General features: G+C 43.5%; 2 protein-coding genes across 2 annotated transcripts in view; one reads left to right on the top strand and one right to left on the bottom strand.

The window, feature by feature from the left end:
- Positions 1–8,882, bottom strand: part of LOC147101083 (uncharacterized) — a 40,543-nt gene extending 31,661 nt beyond the window's left edge. Inside the window, exons 1-2 of the mRNA XM_085966255.1 lie at positions 8,793–8,882; positions 1,046–1,217 (exon numbers count right to left, since the gene is read on the bottom strand). Coding sequence (XP_085822381.1) covers positions 1,046–1,098 — 53 coding nt within the window. The 5' untranslated portion in view covers positions 1,099–1,217; positions 8,793–8,882. The remainder of the gene's footprint in view (positions 1–1,045; positions 1,218–8,792) is intronic.
- A 142-nt stretch (positions 8,883–9,024) lies between these two features.
- ccdc43 (coiled-coil domain containing 43) lies at positions 9,025–17,541 on the top strand. Its single transcript, XM_085966256.1, has 5 exons — positions 9,025–9,246; positions 11,940–12,030; positions 12,271–12,406; positions 14,673–14,728; positions 16,672–17,541. Exons 1-5 carry the CDS (start codon positions 9,025–9,027, stop codon positions 16,857–16,859), a joined length of 693 nt encoding a protein of 230 aa, XP_085822382.1. The 3' UTR covers positions 16,860–17,541.
- The last annotated feature ends 3,134 nt before the right edge of the window (positions 17,542–20,675 follow it).

Raw genomic sequence — 20,675 nt, 5'->3', positions numbered from 1 at the left:
TGCAAAGCCCCGCCAGAAAAGGTAAACTTTTAAAGTTAAAAGAACAAAGTCTGGCTGGCCAAGAGTAACACCATTCACATTTTAATGACTCAAAACTACTGTCTCATCAACTGTTTTCAGTATTTACTGCCTTTGGGAGGCCAATGTACACCATTCTGGGTGCATTTGAGTATGCAGCCTTGTGGAGTTCTGCCTTCCCCAAATTCACAACATAAACGGAAGAATTATAACCATTGCAAAGCAGTTACCTCACCTTGGGTTTAAAAGAACTATTATAAAACTAGAGCAAAGTTTCAGTAGTTTAATCGCAGTGTTTAGGTGACACCTGGCAATGACTAACAAGGACAGATAGCTCATAAAATTGATCAAACTGGTTACTGGGAGCACAGTATGTCCCTATTTGTACTGCTGTGAAACTGATACTACACCGATTATAGAACCTCTCTTTAATTTCTCTATACAGCTCCCCCTGGCTGTGGAATTTGCCTGCAGCACATTTGGTGCATTTTTCTCTTTCCCTCCACGAAAAAAGTATTATACAGACTTGGAATTTGATTATGTTGGGACAATTTAGGACACTGAAGACAGTGGCCTCCTCCACCCTCTGACTATGCTGCTAGTCCTCTACAAGATTGTATCTGGAGCAGCATAAACATTGCTAGCACTCAGCCAAACCTCCAACTTAATGCCAGGAACACGAGCTAGCTGCACCTCAACATTCTATATTAAAAAACTGACAGAATTCCAGTAATAAAACTTGGTACAAACTCCTGAAACTCTTTCTAAACACACAGAATTCTGTCCTTTGTACTGTATGTACATTTTTAAATACAGTTTATTACTTGAAGTATAACTATGTTAAGTTTGTAACTTGCATTGATATCCTGTTAATTTCACCAAAACATACTGCGCTCCCAGCAACCAATTTGGTCAATTTTGAGGTATCTGTTCTTTTTATAATCATTGTTGGTGGTCACCCCAAAAACTGTCATAAGCTGCTGAAACTTTGCTGATCTCATTTATAAAGATAATATATTTCTCTTACCCCAAGGTGATATTTACAATTCTTTCTGGGTAGCCACTGTTCATCATTATCATTCACAAACGCCAAGCTTCTCCAAGTTCTCCTTCCGCACCCGTTTCCACTCCTACCCCGCCAAACACACGCTCATGCTGCTGTGAGAGTGTAAGTGCGTGGGGAAAATGAGAACGCTTGCCTAAAGGGACAAGAAAAAAAAGAGGGCTCTCAACAACCTGTTTCCAACCAAGTGGTGAAAGGCAGGAAGCAGTGTTCATCTGTGCGGGTGGATAATTTAAACAAAGGGGATGCAGGCTTTAGACAGCAACTGAAACAACTATAAAAATGACACGTTAAAAAAAGGCTAAAAGCCAACAGCTGCTTCAGTTGTGAAACTTACTTTAAAAAGACAGATTTTAATAAACATTTGCATAGTATTATCAGGTGTAAATTGCTACACTATTGAAAAATTGTGCATGCTAGAAATTTGAAATAAAAACTGAAAATGCTGGAAAGCAGGACAAACAGCATCTAAAAGGGAAAACATAGCTGAACAGTCTGGGAAGAAATGAAATATTAACCTCCCTTTTCTCTTTTAGGTGCTGACTAAACTCCTGTTTGCCAGCATTTGCAGTTTATATTCTTTGTTAACAAATAGCTTTCATGACATTAACAAAAAGCTCATCTACAAGAAGCTTCTCAAACAGTTTTCAAAATAACTATTAGCAATGTTACCACTAGGATTTTCATACCATATCTCTTTGGAGTGTGAAAACCACCAAGCAATACAGTTATAGATTTTGTTCATCTAAACTTGGATATCTGGAGATTGCACTTTGAATTATATATTAGGGTCAAGTATTGGGTAGTTGGCTCCAAGTTTAATGCTGGTGATAGTGACAGGGGCAATTAAAGAATGCATTATTTTTGCAACTTTAATACCACTGCGTGGCAGAATAACCATGGAGTAGGTTCACAAACTCGCTCTGAAGGGAGCGGGGCGAAATCCCCTGGAGACAGTCCCATGCCGCACTGAAGTAAAACTCAATGCAGTGTCAAACCTTGTTTACAAAGTGACCAGGATGTTCTGGTACTCTTTAGACTTATCCAGAGTTTACTTAAATACAGGGAGAGTGCTGATACTCCCAAAACATTAAAATGTTGTTTAGTAAAAGCAAAGCTCAGCATGTGTGTATAAGAGAGCGTGTGTGAAGAACTCACTCTTGGCCAGAATTCTAATTTGGAGCCAAGCAGTATAAGCGAGGTACAGGAAACTCTATTTTACCCGTACACAGCCACAGATCCAGGAACTGCCACTAATATGAAGTAAAACTTACCTGAACCTACTCCTGAATTTTGCCGGTTAACAGAGATTTCCGGTTATTTAGGTGCCGGTAAATCAAGAGTTTCCTGTACTACCTGACTGGAACCTGACAGTGTAAATTAGGGGTCGAGTGGGGGGTATATACCACTTTACATTTTTGGAGGTTAAAATACGAATGAAGATTAAATGTATTATTTGTTGTGTTTATTCCCCATATCTTTCCCATACACATAGTCTACTGTGAATGACAATGTGTTATATGTTTTGAGGAAAAATTAAGAAATTTTAATAGCACAGCAACTTCCCCCCTCCCCCCCCCACACTTTCAATTCAAATTAACATAACCAAATAGCCTTCTTCTATTGCTATAAAATTCTGTAATATTTATCAAACACTATTACAATGGGAATCAGGCATGGATGATGATTCCCGATTATCATACACCATGTATAACCAACATGTATGAGGTTCCTATCATATAGAATCATAGAATGGTCACAGCAAGGAAGGCGGCCATTTGGCCCGTGCCGGCTCTCTGCAACAGCACTTCAGCGAGTCCCACTCCCCCGCCCTTTCCCCGTAGCCTTGCAATTTTTTTCCCTTCAGGTACTTATCCAATTCCCTTTTGAAAGCAGTGATTGAGTCTGCCTCCACCACCCTTTCAGGCAGTGCATTCCAGATCCTAACCACTCGCTGAGTAAAAACGTTTTTCCTCATGTCCCCTCTGGTTCTCGACCCTTCTGCCAATGGGAACAGTTTCTCTCTATCTACTCTGTCCAGACCACTCAATCAAATCTCCTCTCAATCTTCTCTGCTAAGGAGAACAACCCCAGCTTCTCTAGTCTATCCACGTAACTGAAGTCCCTCATCCCTGGAATCATTCTCGTAAATCTTTTCTTCACCCTCTCTAAGGCCTTCACATCCTTCCTACAATGCGGTGCCCAGATTTGGGCACGATACTCCAGTTGATGCCGAACCAGTGTTTTATAAAGGTTCATCATAATTTCCACACTTTTGTACTCTATGCCTCTATTCATGAAGCCCAGGATAGTTGCAAAATTTTAATGTTTTGGGAGTATCAGCACTCTCCTTGTATTTAAGTACTCTGGATAACTCAGAACATCCTGGTCACTTTTTAAACAAGGTTTGACACTGGATTTAACCGCTTTCTCAGCCTTCCCTGCCACCTTCAACGATTTGTGCACATATACCCCATGGTCTCTCTGTTCATGCACCCCCTTTAGGATTGTACCCTTTAATTTATATTTCCTCTCCATTCTTTCTACCAAAAATGTATCATTTTGCACTTTTCTGCATTAAATTTCATCTGCCACGTGTCTACTTGTTCCACCAGCCTACCTATGTCCTCTTGAAGTCTATCACTATCTACTACTATTCCAAGTTTTGTGTCATCTGCAAATTTTGAAATTGTGCCCTGTACACCCACGTCCAAGTCATTAATATATATCAAGAAAAGCAGTGGTCCTAGAACCGACCCCAGGGGAACACCACTGTATACCTTCCTCCAGTCCAAAAAACAACTGTTCACCACTACTCTCTGTTTCCTGCCACTTAGCCAATTCCATATCCATGCTGCCGCTGTCCCTTTTATTCCATGGGCTTCAACTTTGCTGGCAAGCCTATTATGTGACACTTTGTCGAACACCTTTTGGAAATCCATGTACACCACGTCAACTGCATTACCCTCATCAACCCTCTGTTACCTTATAAAAAAATTTCAATCAAGTTGGTTAAACACGATTCGCCTTTATCAAATCCGTGCTGGCTTTCCTTAATTAATCCACACTTGTCCAAGTGACTGTTAATTTTGTCCCCGATTATTGTTTCTAAAAGCTTCTCCACTACCGAGGTTAAACTGACTGGCCCCTAGTTGCTGGGTTTATCTTTACACCCTTTATTGAACAAGGGTGTAACATTTGCAATTCTCCAATCCTCTGGCACCACCCCCGTTTCTAAGGAGAATTAGAAGATTATGGCCAGTACCTCCGCGATTTCTTCCTTCACTTCCCTCAGCGTCCTAGGATGCATCCCATCTGTTCCTGGTGATTTATCTACTTAAGTACAGCCAGCCTTTCTAGTACCTCCTCTTTATCAACTTTTATCCCATCCAGTATCTTCTCTACCTCCTCCTGCATTATGTCTATGGCAGCATCTTCTTCCTTGGTGAAGACAGATGCAAAGTACTCATTTAGCACCTCAGCCATACCCTCTGCCTCCATGCATAGGTCTCCTTTTTGGCCCCACCCCTCCTACTACCCTTTTACTATTTATATGCCTAGAAGGCAACTTTTGGATTACCTTTTATGTTAACAGCCATTCTATTCTCATGCCCTCTCTTTGCCCCTCTTATTTTCGTTATCAGTTCTCTGAACTTTCTATATTTAACCTGATTCTCAGATGTATTCTAGACCCGACATCTGTCATACGCGCTCTTTTTCTGCTTCATCTTACTCTCTCTCTCTTTCTTCATCCAGGGAGCTGACTTTAGTTGCCCTGCCTTTCCCCCTAGTGGGAATGTACCTCGACTATACCTGAACTATTTCCTCTTTGAAGGCAGCCCATTGTTCCATTACAGTTTTGCCTACCAATCTTTGATTCCAATTTAGCCGGGCCAGATCTGTTCTCATCCCACTGAAATCGGCCCTCCTCCAATTAAGTATTTTTACTCTAGATTGCTCCCTGTCCTTTTCCATAGCTAATCTAAACCTTATGATACTGTGATCACTGTTCCCTAAATATTCACCAACTGACACTTGCTCCCCTTAACCTACCTCATTCCCCAGAACCAGATCCAGCATTGCCTCCTTCCTCGTTGGGCTGGAAACATACTGATTAAGAAAGTTCTCCTGAACACACTTCAGAAATTCTTCCGCCTCTCTGCCCTTTACACTATTATCCCAGTCTATATTAGGATAGTTGAAGTCCCCCATTATCACTACTCTACAGTTCTTGCAACTCTCTGTAATCTCTCTGCAAATTTGCTCCTGCATATTTTTCCCACTAGTTGGTGGCCTATAGAATACATCTAGTAGTGTAATAACATCTCTATTATTTCTTAACTCTAGCCATATAGATTCTGTCTTTGACCCCTCCAGGACATCCTCCTTAACCAATACTGTCACACCACCTCCTATCTTTCATGAACACCTTATATCCAGGAATATTTAACACCCAGTCCTGCCCTTTTTTGAGCCAGGTCTCCGTTATTGCCATGACATCATATTCCCATGTGGTTATTTGCACCTGCAGCTCATCAACCTTGTTTACTATGCTTCGTGCGTTCACATACATACACTGTAAACCTATCTTAGACCATCCTGTTTTCTCTCTTAGTCTGACCCCACCTAATACCTTACTATTTCTTACTTTTGTGCTATCCGTCTCTCCTAATCCTTTTTGCCCTTTGATTCTCCTTTCTAATGCTACATCCTGGTGCCCAGCCCCCTGCCAACTTAGTTTAAACCCTCCCCAACGTCACTAGCAAACCTCCCCGCAAGGATATTGGTAGCGGCTCTGTTGAGGTGCAACCCGTCCGGTCTGAACAGGTCCCACCTCCCCCAGAACCGGCCCCAATGCCCCAGGAATCTGAAGCCCTCCCTCCTGCACCATCTCTCCAGCCACGCATTCATCTGCTCTATCCTCCTATTTCTATACTCACTTGTGTGTGGCACCGGGAGTAATCCAGAGATTACTACCTTCGAGGTCCTGCTTTTTAATCTCTGTCTGAGCTCCCTGAAATCTGCCCGCGGGACCTCATCCCTCTTTCTACCTATGTCATTACTACCGATATGAACCACGACCTCTGGCTGTTATCCCTCCCCCGATAGAATGCTCTGCAGCCGCTCGATGACATCCTTAACCCTGGCACCAGGGAGGCAACATACCATTCTGGAATGACGTCTACAGCTGCAGAAACACCTGTCTGCTCCCCTAACTATTGAATGCCCTACCACTATTGCTTTCCCTATCTTTCTCCTCCCGCCCCCCCCCCCTATAGCTGAGCCACCCGTGGTGCTGTGGACTTGGCTCTGGCTGTACTCCCCAGAGGAACCATCGCCCTCACCAGTACTCAGAACAGAATACTGGTTGGAGAGCAAGATGCAGTCAGGGGACTCCTGCACTACCTGCCTTGTCCTCCTCTTCTGTCTGGCGGTCACCCATTCCCTCTCTGCCTGCACACTCCTTAGCTGCAGGGTGACCATCTTCTAAAACGTGCTGTCCATGCAGCTCTCAGCCTTGCGGATGCACTGCAGTGACGCCAGCTGCTGTTCAAGCTCCGAAACCCGGAGCTCGAGCTCCTCCAACTGACGACACCTCCTGCACACGTGGTTGTCCAGGACACGGGAAGCGTCCTGGAGTTCCCACATCGCATTCCGCTGGACCGAGCTGCCCTACCATGCCTTTATTTATTCGACTATTAACCAACTTTACAGAAACTTAAGACTAAGATGTATCTAATTCAAATGATTAATATATAGTATTAAGTTACTAATTTCCAAGCTCCTGCTTTATCCCTAACCAGCTATTTAAACCCGGCCCCTAACTTGGAGAAAAAAAAGTGACTTTACCAACCAACTAGTTACCAGCTATCCTGACGTCACTCGTGTTTTTTCTGAATCGCCGCTCAGCTCCCTTTATGCTGCTGCTGCTCCCGCTCAGGTCCGCACTGTCATGGGCCTTCTCCGCCTCCCCCTTTATGTTGCTCCCGCTTAGGTCCGCACTCTGTCCTGGGCCTTCTCCACCTCTCCCGCTCACATACTGTGCAAAATCCTTATTCATATATATTTTCATTGGAAAATCTTGCCCATCGTAAACTTAAATATCGTTATCTCATGTGAAGTAGTATCTACACATCTAAATAGATGTCTACTTCAGTATGCTGGAAAATGCATCAAATAGTGACAAAATCAACATTTACAGGAGGATGCCCCCAGACGTTCCTAGAAAACAAATAAAAGACTTGCATTTACACAGCACTTTTCACAACCACTGGACACCCTCGCCTGAGTCAGAAAGTTGTGAATTCAAGTCCCACTCCAGAGACTTGAGCACAAAAATCTAGGCTGACACTCCCAGTGCAGCGCTGAGGGAGTACCGCACTGTCGGAGGTGCCGTCTTTCGGATGAGACGTTAAACCGAGGCCCCGTCTGCCCTCTCGGGTGGACGTAAAAGATCGCACGGCACTAATTCAAAGAGGATCAAGGGAGTTATCCCTAGTTCTGACGAAGTGTCATCGACCTGAAACGTTAACTCTGTTTCTCTCTCCACAGATGCTGCCTGACCTGCTGAGTATTTCCAGCAATTTTCTGTTTTTATTTCAGATTGCCAGCATCCGCAGTATTTTGCTTTTGTTCCGAGTCATCCCCGGTGTCCTGGGCCAATATTTACCCCTCAACCGACATCCCTTAAAAAACAAGATTTTCTGCTCGTTATCACATTGCTGTTTGTGGGAGCTTGCTGTGTGCAAATTGGCATTTGCTACAACACCTGAAAAAAAAGTACTTCATGGACTATAAAGCGCTTTGGGAAGTCCACGTCCTGAGGTCGTGAAAAGCGCTGTATATAAAGACAAGTCTTTTCTTTTTAACAGAGCTCTGCCCCCCTCCCCTCCCTCTCAGCCAGGGATTAGTCATAGAGTCATAACGGCACAGAAGGAGGCCATTCAGCCCATCGAGTCCGTGCCAGCTCTCTGTAGAGCAATCCAGTCAGTCCCATTCCCCCGCTCTATCCCCGTAGCCCTGCAAGTTTATTTCCCTCAAGTGCCTATCCAGTCTCCCCTTAAATTACAACAGTGACTCCACTTCAAAAGTACATCACTGGTTGTAAAGCGCTTTGAGACGTCTGGTGGTCGTGAAAGGCGCTGTATAAAGTCTTTCTTATATGCAAGTCTTTCTTTCTTTGAAAACATTGAGTGTCTCCAGTTCCCTCGGCAGCGAGTCCCAAGTCCTCACCACTCACTGCGTAAAAAAGTTTTTCCTCACGTCCCCCCTGTATCTCTTGCCCAAAACCTTAAATCTGTGTTGCCCTAGTCCTTGTACCATCAACTAGTGGGAACAACCTTTCCCCCCTCTAGCCTATCCAAACCCGTCATAATCTTGTACACCTCTATCAAATCACCCCTCAACCTCCTTTGCTCTAATGAAAACAAATCCAACTTCTCCAACCTGTCCTGGTAGCTGTGATCCCCCCATCCCCTGAAACAATCTGGTCAATCTCCTCTGCACCCTCTCAAGGGGCCTTCACAACGGCAGCGGCGGCCATTTAAAGACCGCCGCCGCCACACCCAGGCTCCCAAATCTGAAGAGAGAAAACAATCAATAAAACGAGCCGTCTCCAGTCAAGATTATGGTGTGAGTGAGGGGGGGGGGGGTTTAAAGTCAATTCAAACCCCCCCACCCGGTCACCGGGAACAGAAAGGGCCCGAGTTACCGTCTGCTGTCGGAAGCCTCTGACCGTGTTTGAACCTTTCGCTTTTCTCGGGTTTCTCCGCCGCCTCGGGCCGTTTGGTTTTTGGAATTTCAAACTAGGCCGCGCTTTAGCGCCAAGCTGCAGCGGGCGGCCGCTCGGGTGCGGGGAGCGCGGGGGGGTCAAAGGGCGGCGCCGCCGATTGGCTGAGGACTGGCGGCCGGTCAGGCAGCTCCGCGGGCAGCCCGGAGTGGGGATGAAGCCCCCCCTCCGCCTTCTCCCTCACACACAGACAGACAAGATGGCGGCGCCCAGCGGCCAGGCACAGGCGGCGCTCTTCACAACCTGGCTGAGCAAGCGGCTGCTGCAGCTGGAGATCGACGATGTCGTCTACGGCGCGTACATCCACGGGATCCTGCGGGAGGAGGAAGAAGAGGAAAAGTCGGAGGCGCTGCAAGGCATCTTATCCGCTTTTATGGTGAGCTGCACTGCTGCACTCCCCGCCCGACCGTGTGGATTCTGGATTCGGTCTGCGCGCCTTACCCGTCCCGGCTGGTCTTATTTTAAAATCTGTTTTCTCCAGTCAATGCTGTTGCTGGTTTTTTTTTACACATCAAAGTCGAAAAACATGCTGGTTTATCTCTTTGATTTCTGACATTTATGGTAATTTGAAACGTCTGCTGTAATTCGATGCAGTGCTGAAGTGGCTAATTCTGTCACAGTACATGCAACTGTAAATATAGCCCTGATTCCTCACGTAGCGGCCTAAACCATGTTTTAGAATATGTTTTTCTGTTCTATCATCTGGCTACTGAATGTATTGATGTCTCATTTTTATTTGCTTCAATAGGCGCATATGCAATATATGGTGGGGTGGGGTGAATACTCGCCCAGATACCGCCCTCGAAGTTACACATTTATATCCTGCTGTTATTTCCCTCTCCTCTTCCGAAAACTTTTGATTAAAGGCAAAAAAAAAAGTTTGACTCGTTATACAGAAATAAAATTGCCACCCTTCGTGGGCCTGTAACGTGTTTAAAGTAGTGTTCAAAATAACTGATTTAATTTCCACCGCTCCCACCAAAATTCTTTTTGGAGCTTTACTCTTCACCCACGATTCAAATTAACCATACGTGGATTACTGAAACGCCTAATAGGGTGCTCTTAAAAACTAACAGGGAATAGACAAATATGGCGCCATGTTGCTACTGGTCATTTTTATCGAGTCTGGGGCATCGTCGTACGAAGATGAATGACACATAAATCGGACGGGGGAGGGATATGAAAAGTCAAATCAAGGTTAGAAGAAATGATTAGGCATAAAAAAAAGTCTTCTCTTCAGGGTCTGTGGCAAAGATGAGACCCAATGTTGCAAAAGAATTACTAAAGCTGCTTTAAGTTCTGTCAGGAGCAAATATCCACTTAGGACCACAAGTTAATTACGCAGAGTACTAAAATATTTAGATCATAGTCTATCCATCTTCATAGTAGCGGACAATTTCATAACAGATAACCAACATTATTTTCTCTTCCCCCTACTCCTCGTGCCCTCTCTGATCTCAGCTCATCCATGACACCCACTTACTGCTCCCCTCACCCCATTTCCACTACGCTGCTGACCACCAACTTCATTTCCTAGGCCTATGTTAGATTATTTTATAAATGGACCTCTTTTCTCAGGTACTGCCCCATCCCTTTTGTGATCGCCCCACTGCTCAAAAACCAGTTGACTTCTCTGACCGTGCAAACTATTACCTCACATCCAGCCTCTGTTTTCTCTGTCATTGAACATGCCGGCACCTCCCAAATCTGCTTTCCTGTAAGTCCCTGTTTGAATCTCTCTATCAGGTTTCCGCCTCTGCCACAGAACAAAAATGGCCCTACCCAAAGTCATAAAGGGCATCCTTCGTGACCATGCTTGTTTTCCTCACCCCTGCAGCCTTCAACTTTCAGCCCTACCATCCTCCACTGATGCCACTCCTTTGTTGTACAGCTTAGTGGGGTTTCCCTTGATTGGTTCTACCCTTGCCTATCTAATCAGAGCCAGGGCATCTTCAGCAATGGCTTCTCTTTTCATCCCTACACTTTTACCTCTGGAGTCTCCCAGAGATCTAGATGATGTCGAGCAGCTGGTGTTGTTGGAGCTGCACCCATACAGGCAAGTGGAGAGTATTCCATCACACTTCTGATTTTTGCTTGGTAGGTGGTGGAGAGGTTTTAGGAAGTCAGGAGATGAGCCACGTGCCACAGAATACCCAGCCTATGACCTGCTGGTCATATTCAATTTCTGGTCAATGGTGACCCCCAGGATGTTGATAGTGGGGGACTCGGTGATGGTAATGCAATTGCATATCAAGAGTAGTTAGCTAAGCTCTCTATTGTTGAAGATGGTCATTGCATGGCACTTGTGTGACGCAAATGTTACTTGCCACCTGGATGTTGTCCAGGTCTTGGCTGTATGAGGGTATGGACTGCTTCATTATCTGAGGAATTGCAAATTGAGCTCAATACTGCAATTATCAGTGAACAGCTCCATTTCTGACTCTACAATGGAAGTAAGGTCATTGAGGAAGCAACTGAAGATAGTTGTGCCTAAGACGCTGCCTTGAGAAACTCATGCTGGGGCTGAGATGATTGGCTTTTTATGTCACGGGCAGTCACTATCTCCTCATGTCTGGAATTTAGGTCTTGTTGTCCCATGTTTGGACCAAAGCTGTAATAAGGTGGTCCTGGTGGAACCCAAACTGTGCATTGGTGAGCAGTTTATTAGTTAGTAAATGCTGCTTGATGGCACTGCTGATGACTCCTTCCATCACTTTACTAATGATTGGGTGTAGGCTGATGCGGTGGTATTTGGCCGGGTTGGTTTTATCCTGCTTTTTGTGGACAGGACATACCTGGGCAATTTTACGCATTGCTGCTGGGTAGATGATGTACTGGAACAACTTAGCTAGGGGCGTGACTAGTTCTGGAATACAGGTCTTCAGCACTACAGCTGGATATTGTCGGGGCCCACAGCCTTTGCTCCAAAAAAAAGTCTTTACAAAAGACCAAACTAACTTTGAGCCGCATACATGAGTCTGCATTTGTTAGTCTTGAATTCAATGTTAATTTTTCCTCTGTAGCTAGCTGTATATAAATCTGCAGTTCTACTGTTGTTGTTTCTTTCAGGATGAAGATTCATTAGCAATCATTTGCAAAGAAATAATTCAAAAGTGGTCTGAGACCACAAACAATATCACACAAGAGAAAAACGTTGAAGGTAAAGATCAGGATAATCTCAGATGTCCAATAATTGCTGTTCTTTTTTTTGCATATTTTAAATGCATGAAGTCAATAAATTGGGTGAGTATGCACAACTATGTAGGATATTTGTTTTATTTGTACAAATGTTAAAGATTGTTATGAAGATAATATCAGAAGGAAAAACCTTTGCTGCTTTTGGTATTCTAAATATAAAACTTTAATATCTAACTTCAGTTCTTCTGTCTATGGTTTTAAGATGAAGTACACGCCATTGCAAGTCTGATTGAGAAACAGGCTCAGATTGTTGTGAAACAAAAAGGTCCTTCAGAAGAGGAGAAATCCAGGAAAGCTGCAGTTCTTGCACAATATGCAAATATAACGGATGAGGAGGAATATCCTTTCTGGTATTGCTTTCTTGGGAAGAAGAATTGAGATATCTTCAGTGGAATAACTTTACTAACATTGATTTGAAAGCTGAGTCTTGCTCTTCCCATCCACCCACTCCTGCAATAAATGAGCACAGACTTCAGTAATTTTTTTTGGTGTGGGGGGGTGGGGTTGAAAAATAATTAAATAGCACTATGATGAGAGACCTCTATTTTCTTTTTAATAAATATAGAAATATATAAAAAAGTGTAAAAGATACTTTGAAATGAAGGAAGATGAATATGTAATGCTACTAAAACATTTCACAGGTTAGTTCACATATTACTGCGCTACTAGATCTTTCCTATGAATGTTATCATAACCTTCTAATGGGTCTTTACTGGTGCTGCTGTTTAATTGCTCTTAGAGGTAAATGGAATCAGCTTTGTTAATACCTCAACCCATTAGGGGACATACCTCAGTGCTTCTGATAACTGGCCTGACACAATTTTACAAACTAAGGGATGTATCTCCTTCATTGTGTCTGACCATTGGTGCACCAAAACACTGCCATAGACTGATATACCATGACTTCTTATCTTGTAAGTATGAAGGAGAGAGAGTGCAATGATCAGAAATGATGTATTTAAAACATAATAATAAAACACATTTCTGTACTTAATTAAAAAGCACGCACCACAAAATTAATGTCTTTCAATTCCTGGCTAACATGCCTCCTTCAACAGACACCACCAAAACAGCTTTACTGGTCATTGATTCATTTGTTGTTTTTTGCACATTTGTTATATAGGCAATATGGCTGCCAAAGTGACTGCACTTCACAAATAATCCATTGATTGCAAAGCACTTTGGGATGTCTTGAGGATGTGATGCCACAGAACATCAGGTTCCACGTGTACGCTGACGACACCCAGCTCTCTCTACCTTACCAGCACCTATCTTGACCCCTCCACTGCCTTTAATTTGAAATGCTGCTTGTCCGACATCCAGTATTGGATGAGCAGAAATTTCCTCTAACTAAATATTGGGAAGACCAAAGCGGTTATCTTCGGTCCCCGACACACAGTCCATTCTCTAACCACCGACTCCATCCACCTTCCTGGCCGCTGTCTGAAGCGGAACTGGACTGTTTGCAACTTCCTGGCTAGCCTCCCGTCTTCCACCCGCCGCAAACCTGGGCTCATCCAAAATTCCGCTGCCCGTATCCTAACTTGCACCAAGTCCTGTTCACGTATCACCCGTGTTCGCTGACCTACATTGGTTGGCAATACCTTGATTTTAAAATTCTCATCCTTGTTTTCAAATCCCTCCATGCCTCACCCCTCCCTTTCTGTTACCTCCTCCAGCCCTTACAACCCTGTTAGTGACTATCTTATATTTATGGCGCCTAGTTCTGGTCTCGCCTGCAAGTGGGAACATCATCTCTATGCTGACCCAATCAAACCCTTTCATAATAGTAGACTGGCAGCCCACAGGTTTGAAGTTCAAATCTCGCCATAGTAATTTGTGAAATTGAATTCAATAAATCTGACCACAAAAGCTGCTGGATTGTCACAAAAACCTAACCGGTTTATTAATACCCTCCAAGGAAGGGAATATGTGACTCAAATCCCATACAATGTGGTTGACTTTTAATACCCTCAGGACAACTACGGATTGGCAATAAATACTGCCTTGTGTGTCTCCTACATTGCAAGAACAATTACCAAGGGTGATGCTTATGTTTCCTGAACCAGCCATTCTTGTGGTATCTGAGTAAGATTGCCAATTTGTGCTAAATTCTGGGTAGATTTCTGTTGACTTAAATCCACTTGGAATTGGATTGATACTGACTAATCACATTTCATTATACTACATTCGGTTTTAACCCATTCATTCCCCAGGGGTGAAGGGACTGCAGACTAATTCACTTAGCCACCTTGCCTGGCCCATTTATTTTCTTTTTGCAATGATCCTCTTGAAGTTACTTTCTCGTTGGTAATGATTAACTGAGGATGTGTGATGCTACTTTCAGTTAATTCCTGCTTTAAAAAATCACTATAGGCACGTGAGAATTGGAGGAGGAAAAAAATCCTACATATATTTTGGGGGTGGGAGAATAAGGGTGGGTCCATTAAATGAAACTTGCTAAAAGTCCATATGCAGTTCGATGGTTATGTATCATATCTGAAACAGCCGTGTGATCAAATCAACACTCAACCACTAGCTCATCATCCGTTGATGTTATTTGTTACTCACAGCTTAAACTTTCAGTTTCTTTAACTTGAGCACTGAAGATGAAGAAGCCCATGGAGCAAGTGGATCATTTAACTTTGATAGTGATAAATGTATCCTTTTTCCATTGCATTTATTTTGGTATAAGTGGTCTTTTTATAGCTAAAGTTACTTTGGTCATATTCTTAATGGGCAAAGAAGTTGTGGCTTCTTAACTTACAATACTTAAACCGAGTATGGCATGTTCCATTGTATTTATGTAACTCTCTTGGTTAGACAGTAGCTGGGCCACTGACAATCAGCAACAGCTGCCCATATAAGAATATTCAGGCTGAATATAAAAAGTCGAGAAGTCAAAAAGGAAATAAGAGGGGCAAAGAGACAGTACGAGAATAGATTGGCAGCTAACATAAAAGGGAATCCAAAGGTCTTCTATAGGCATATTACAGTAAGCAGATGACAGTAAGTGTAGTAAACAATGAAGAAGATAGTAATAGGCTTCAAGAGGACATAGACAGGCTGGTGGAATGGGTAGACACGTGGCAGATGAAATTCAATGCAGAAAAGTGTGAGGTGATGAATTTTGGTAGGAAGAATGAAGACAGACAATACAAGCCAAATGGTACAATTATAAAAGGGGTGCAAGAACAGAGAGAACTGGGGGTGTTTGTGCACAAATCTTTGAAGGTGGCAGGACAGGGTAACAAAGCAGTTAATAAAGCACATGGGATGCTGGGCTTTATAAACAGGCATGGAGTACAAAAGCCAGGAAGTTATGCTAAACCTATATAAACACTAGTTTGGCCCCAGCTGGAGTATTGTGTCTAATTTTGGGCATCACACTTTAGGAAGGACGTGAAAGCTTTGGAGAGGGTGCAGAAGAGATTTACTAGAATGGTTCCAGGGATGAGGGACTTCAGTTATGTGGATAGACTAGAGAAGCTGGGGTTGTTCTCCTTGGAGCAGAGAAAGCTAAGAGGAGATTTGATAGAGATGTTTGAAATCATGAAGGATTTAGATAGAGAAACTATTTCTGAAGGTGGATAACCAGAGGGCACAGATTGATGGTGATTGGCAAAAGAAACAGGTGACATGAGGAAAAGCTTTAAGCAGTAAGTGGCTAGGATTTGGGATGCACTGCCTGATAGGGTGGTGAATACAGATTCAATAGTAGCCTTCAAAAGGGAATTGGATAAATACTTGGAGAAAAAATAGCAGGGATATGGGGAAAGAGAGAGGGAGTGGGACTAACTGGATTGCTGTTCAAAAGAGCTGGTGAAGACTTGATGGGCTGAATGGCCTGTGCTGTACTATTCTATGGTTTTGAGTTCTCCATGTGTACAAACTGTTCAGACATTTCATGACATGGCATAACATTACATCAGGTAAGCCTCCCTGCTGTTAGGGCCCCATTGCCCTGTCCTCAGATTCCTGCTAGCCTCCAACCTGTGCCACATTTACTCATCTGGGACTACAACTCTTACCATGTACCATGCCAATTCAGTACACAATCCTCTGAAGTGGTATAGACTGTAGATTTGTAAGTATCACAAACCACGATTCAAGCCTTAGACTATCTGAGCAACCGCATGAAAGGTCTACCAGTATATGAAATTTACAAAAAAATAGGGCATTCTGATAGGATTGTCACCTTCACTGTGGGCTCATTGGGTGCTGCGTGGCCATCCATTACTATTCCCATGCAGCCTGACATTACTCGGGCAGTAAATTTGACAGATGTAGATGCAGAAAACTGAAAATTACATTTGATCTTGTGTCTGATCAGGAAGCAACAAGCTCTGGTGGAGCAGGTTAAATTGAGGATGTGTCCCCCAAGTATACTTATAGAAAAAATTATGCAGACACACAAACTCAACCTCTGTTTTAATGCCCCTTTCATAACTCATATTTTGTTTGTTTCTTTCAGTTCTTTTTTCTCAAAAGAATGTATATAGAAAGTAGTAAATAAATTAAGACTTTTAATCATGGAGAGAAATAATTGTGATTGTTACCTGAACGTCAGTTAGTTGGAATAATTCCTTAATTTAACTTTTAGCTCTTTTTAAAAACACAAACGTTGAGGCGGTTCTTGTTGCAAAAAAAGCAGAAAGGGAGAAGGCTCGGGGAGATGCACAAAAGAAGAAGGAGCAAGATAAACTACAACGAGAGAAAGACAAGCTTGCAAAACAGGAAAGAAAAGAAAAGGAGAAGAAGAGAACTCAGAAAGGAGAACGAAAGCGGTAAAGATGGATTTGAAAAATCTAGTAGACTGGAGTGTGAAGATATTCCGAGGCGCAAAGTTTGCATCCACAAGTAATATAAACTCTGCAGCACCAACAACTTTTATTTGAGGGGGAGGTGGTCTGGTGACATTTGAAAAATATTTTGCTTCATAAAATGCCAAATTTTTGCAATGTATTGTGTCAAAACTGAAAGTTCAAGGCCATATTAAAAAAAAAAATCTTTGATAGGTCTTTTGTTGTTCATGGGCTGTTCAATTAGGTATTTCCAATTTTTATGTAATGTGTTTCAGTTTGTAGTGTCTAACACTTACATGAAAATAGCCTACACGGAGGAAGCTAGGAGTTGTTGAAACACACACATGCTACAGCGGAACCCCTTCAGTGAAGGAAGATTTCTGTTAATTTGATGAAATGTAACTGAAGAATAAAGGATTTTCTGGAGACCGAACAATGCTTCCTTTTTTAAGACTTTTTTTTATATCAGTTTCCGGATAGCTTTAACCATTTTTGACAAAGTAGGACGTCACTTTTATTTTGGGTTTTTGTTGAGGGATGGTGTATTTTCCAGCACTGAAACTGAAAACATCTACTGAATTTATTTGAACTATTATTCACTTTAATTGTATGTTTGGGAAATTAAAGTATTTTTCATTGTAATTCATAAGAATAAAAAGGCAAATTTGTCACCTTGTAAATACAATACTCGTTATTCAAATGAAGGTACACTTTGCAAATAGGGTACTGTAGATTATAGGAAAGCTACGGACAGCTGTTCCTTTTTTTTTTAAGAGCAGTTTCAACTGGAATCCATTTGACTAACTATTCGCTTTCCCTTGCAGCAAAAAGTAGAAAAAACGCCCTTTGTGCTGAAATTGAAACATATAGCGTGGGTTATAATCTTTTTAAAAAAATTGCAGTTTGGGCTTTCTCTAATATTTTTAGCTTGTGAACATTGTAGAGAGGCAGCTTCCCTTAGGTTGATGAACTGAAATCTGTGACTTTGGCTAAGTGGATAGTGGGCTTTCAGCATTCCGTAGGGACTGCTCCCTCCGAGACACTCTAGTCCACTCCTCTATCACCCCAAACAGCCCTTCCCCTGGCACCTTCCCGTGCAAGCGGAGGTGTAACACCTGCCCCTATACCTTCCCACTGTCCAGGGCCCCAAACACCCCTTCCAGGTGAAACAGCGATTTACTTGTACTTCTCGCAATCTAGTATACTGTATTCGCTGCTCACGATGCAGTCTCCTCTACATTGGGGAGACCAAACGCAGATTGGGTGACCGCTTTGCGGAACACCTCCGTTCAGTCCATAAGGGTGACCCCGAGCTTCCGGTCGCCTGTCATTTTAATTCACCGCTCCATTCCCACTCGGACCTCACCGTCCTTGGCCTCTTGTATTGTTCCACGGAAGCTCAACGTAAACTCGAGGAACAGCACCTCACCTTCCGATTAGGCACTCTGCAGCCTTCCGCACTCAATATCGAGTTCAACAATTTCAGATCATAACCTCAGCCCCTATTACACATTTTTTCTTGTCATTTTTCCACTCCTTCTCTCCCCCCCCCCTCTTGTTTCTCTCTCACACCTGGCAGCTATCTCTTGCCCTGCCAGTACACTTTACACCTAATCTCAGCCTATTACCATCTCGTCTAGCTCTTTTGTTTCTTTCACTTCTTTTGTCCGATCGCAGCCCTGCCTTCGATCTATTTTCTTTTCTTTCCAGTTTTGAAGAAGGGTGAGACCCGAAACGTCAACTCAAATTTCTCTCCACGGATGTTGCCTGACCTGAGTTTTTCCAGCATTTTCTGTTGTTATTTCGGATTTCCAACATCTGCAGTATTATGCTATCGTACAGGACTAACAATTGCACTGTACTGTAGTTAATTGCATAGGGAGCCTGCCACATTTTATTGTCTGCTCCAAAAGGCAATAAATACCATATTATTAGACCATTTATGTTCAAGCAAAGACTAATAGAATTAACAAATAAGATACTACACAATCAATAAGACACAGTCAGGGTGAAATTGGATAAAGTTGAAAAACGTGTGTGAAGCGCAATGTGCCTGCCTGCACCCGTTCAAAGTGGTGCAGATAGCACGCAAAATTCGTGCTGCCTGCTCATTACAATAATTGGAGTGCAGATCTCGGCACTAAACACGCTGCTGGTTGGCTTAATGCTCAACAGACAGACCAATATCGGATGCAGTCTATTGGCCAATAAAATTTGGCCTTGGTTTTCTGTACAACTTAAAGGGGAAGTGCTTTGTTGCAGAAGCACCTCATCGTCACACTGAAGCCATGACCAAACAGGCAAGGAGATTCTCTGGCACTGGAGGCCTTGGTCCTGGGGGTGCACAGACAAATGTCAGGTCCTCTACTACAATAACTTGTATTTATATAGTGCCTTTAACGTAGTAAAACATCCCAAGGTGCTACACAGGAGTATTAGAAGACGAAAAAATTTGACACCGAGCCACATAAGGAGAAATTAGGGCAGGTGACCAAAAGCTTGGTCAAAGAGGTAGGATTTAAGGAGCGTCTTAAAAGAGGTAGCCCGGTGGAGAGCTTTAGGCAGGGAGGGGGTGGGGGGGAAGTGTGCGGGGCAGGAGGCCTTCCAGGTAGCATGCCAGAAGGCTGTGGGATGAGATAGCAGAAGCCGTCTGTGTCACGCATGTTGCCCTCAGGCCCTGGAACCAGGCTGCAAGAAGCTTAATGACCTCACACGAGTGGTCAAGGTGAGTGAATCTTCAAATGCCATATCCCACCAACTGCACCACTAGCCTCACACACTGCTTAATGCACCACACCCCCATCACTCACCTACTAACAATCACCACTCATACCACACAATCATAGCTTCACTTCACACACTTACCACTGCTGCAAGACTCACACCCACATCTCACACCTTGTACACAGTCAGCTATTCAACCATGACAGGCACATAACCCAAACACATTGCACCGCACTCACTGACACACTTCCCTTTCTCTTGCAGGCAAAGGTGGCACACAACCGCTGTGAGGAGGACCAAATAGGTGGGGGGCAAGCCCGACTTCAGAACCTGACTGAACTGGAGGACACAGTGCTGAGATCGTTGGAGGGGTCGTCACGGACCGTGATGAGCGGCGAGTTTGAAAGCATTGCTGATGACACTACTTGTACCTAATTCTTCTCATCCCACTTCTCCCTCATCCCACAATCTCTTCTCATACAAGCTGATGTAACCATGCATAACTTGCTTCCTCGCCCACCCTCTTCACCACAACCCGACCTTGTGCTTTTCTCCTTTCAGATACTCAAGAACTGTCACGAGCACAGCCTTTCTCCGATGTTATGGAGCAGGAGAGTGAAGGAAAAGAGGCACCATCACTTGATCTGACACACCTAGGCACCAGCTCAGACAATAGCACTGCGGACTTTAGAGGGTAGTATAGAGGCGGGATCTGCACGTGGTAAGTCACCAGGCATGAGTTCTGACAAAGGGTCCCCGGCTCGAAATGTTGACTCTGTTTCGCTCTCCTCGAGGCTGCCTGACCTGCTGAGTGTTTTCAGCATTTTATGTTGTTATTTCAGATTTTCAGCATCCGCAGTATTTTGCTATTGTCCTCTTCTTTGCTGCCTTTGCTCCATCTCCCTGTCATACACGAGCACGAGGGGGACTGCAAGTCGTGCCCCCATGACTAGGAGCAAGTGGTGTGAGCAGAACCTTTTAAATCAAAAGCAAGGCATTCTCCACTTGCAGCAACGCTCCCTGTCACCTTACCAACTTTAAATAACTGGAACTTTCTAGTTATTGGAACTTTCTAAAC

Source organism: Somniosus microcephalus, chromosome 24 (assembly GCF_052327205.1).
Source record: "Somniosus microcephalus isolate GS21.2 chromosome 24, FLI_Smic_1.0, whole genome shotgun sequence".
Taxonomy (NCBI): Eukaryota; Metazoa; Chordata; class Chondrichthyes; order Squaliformes; family Somniosidae; genus Somniosus; species Somniosus microcephalus.
This window is presented reverse-complemented; position numbering and strand designations above follow the sequence as displayed.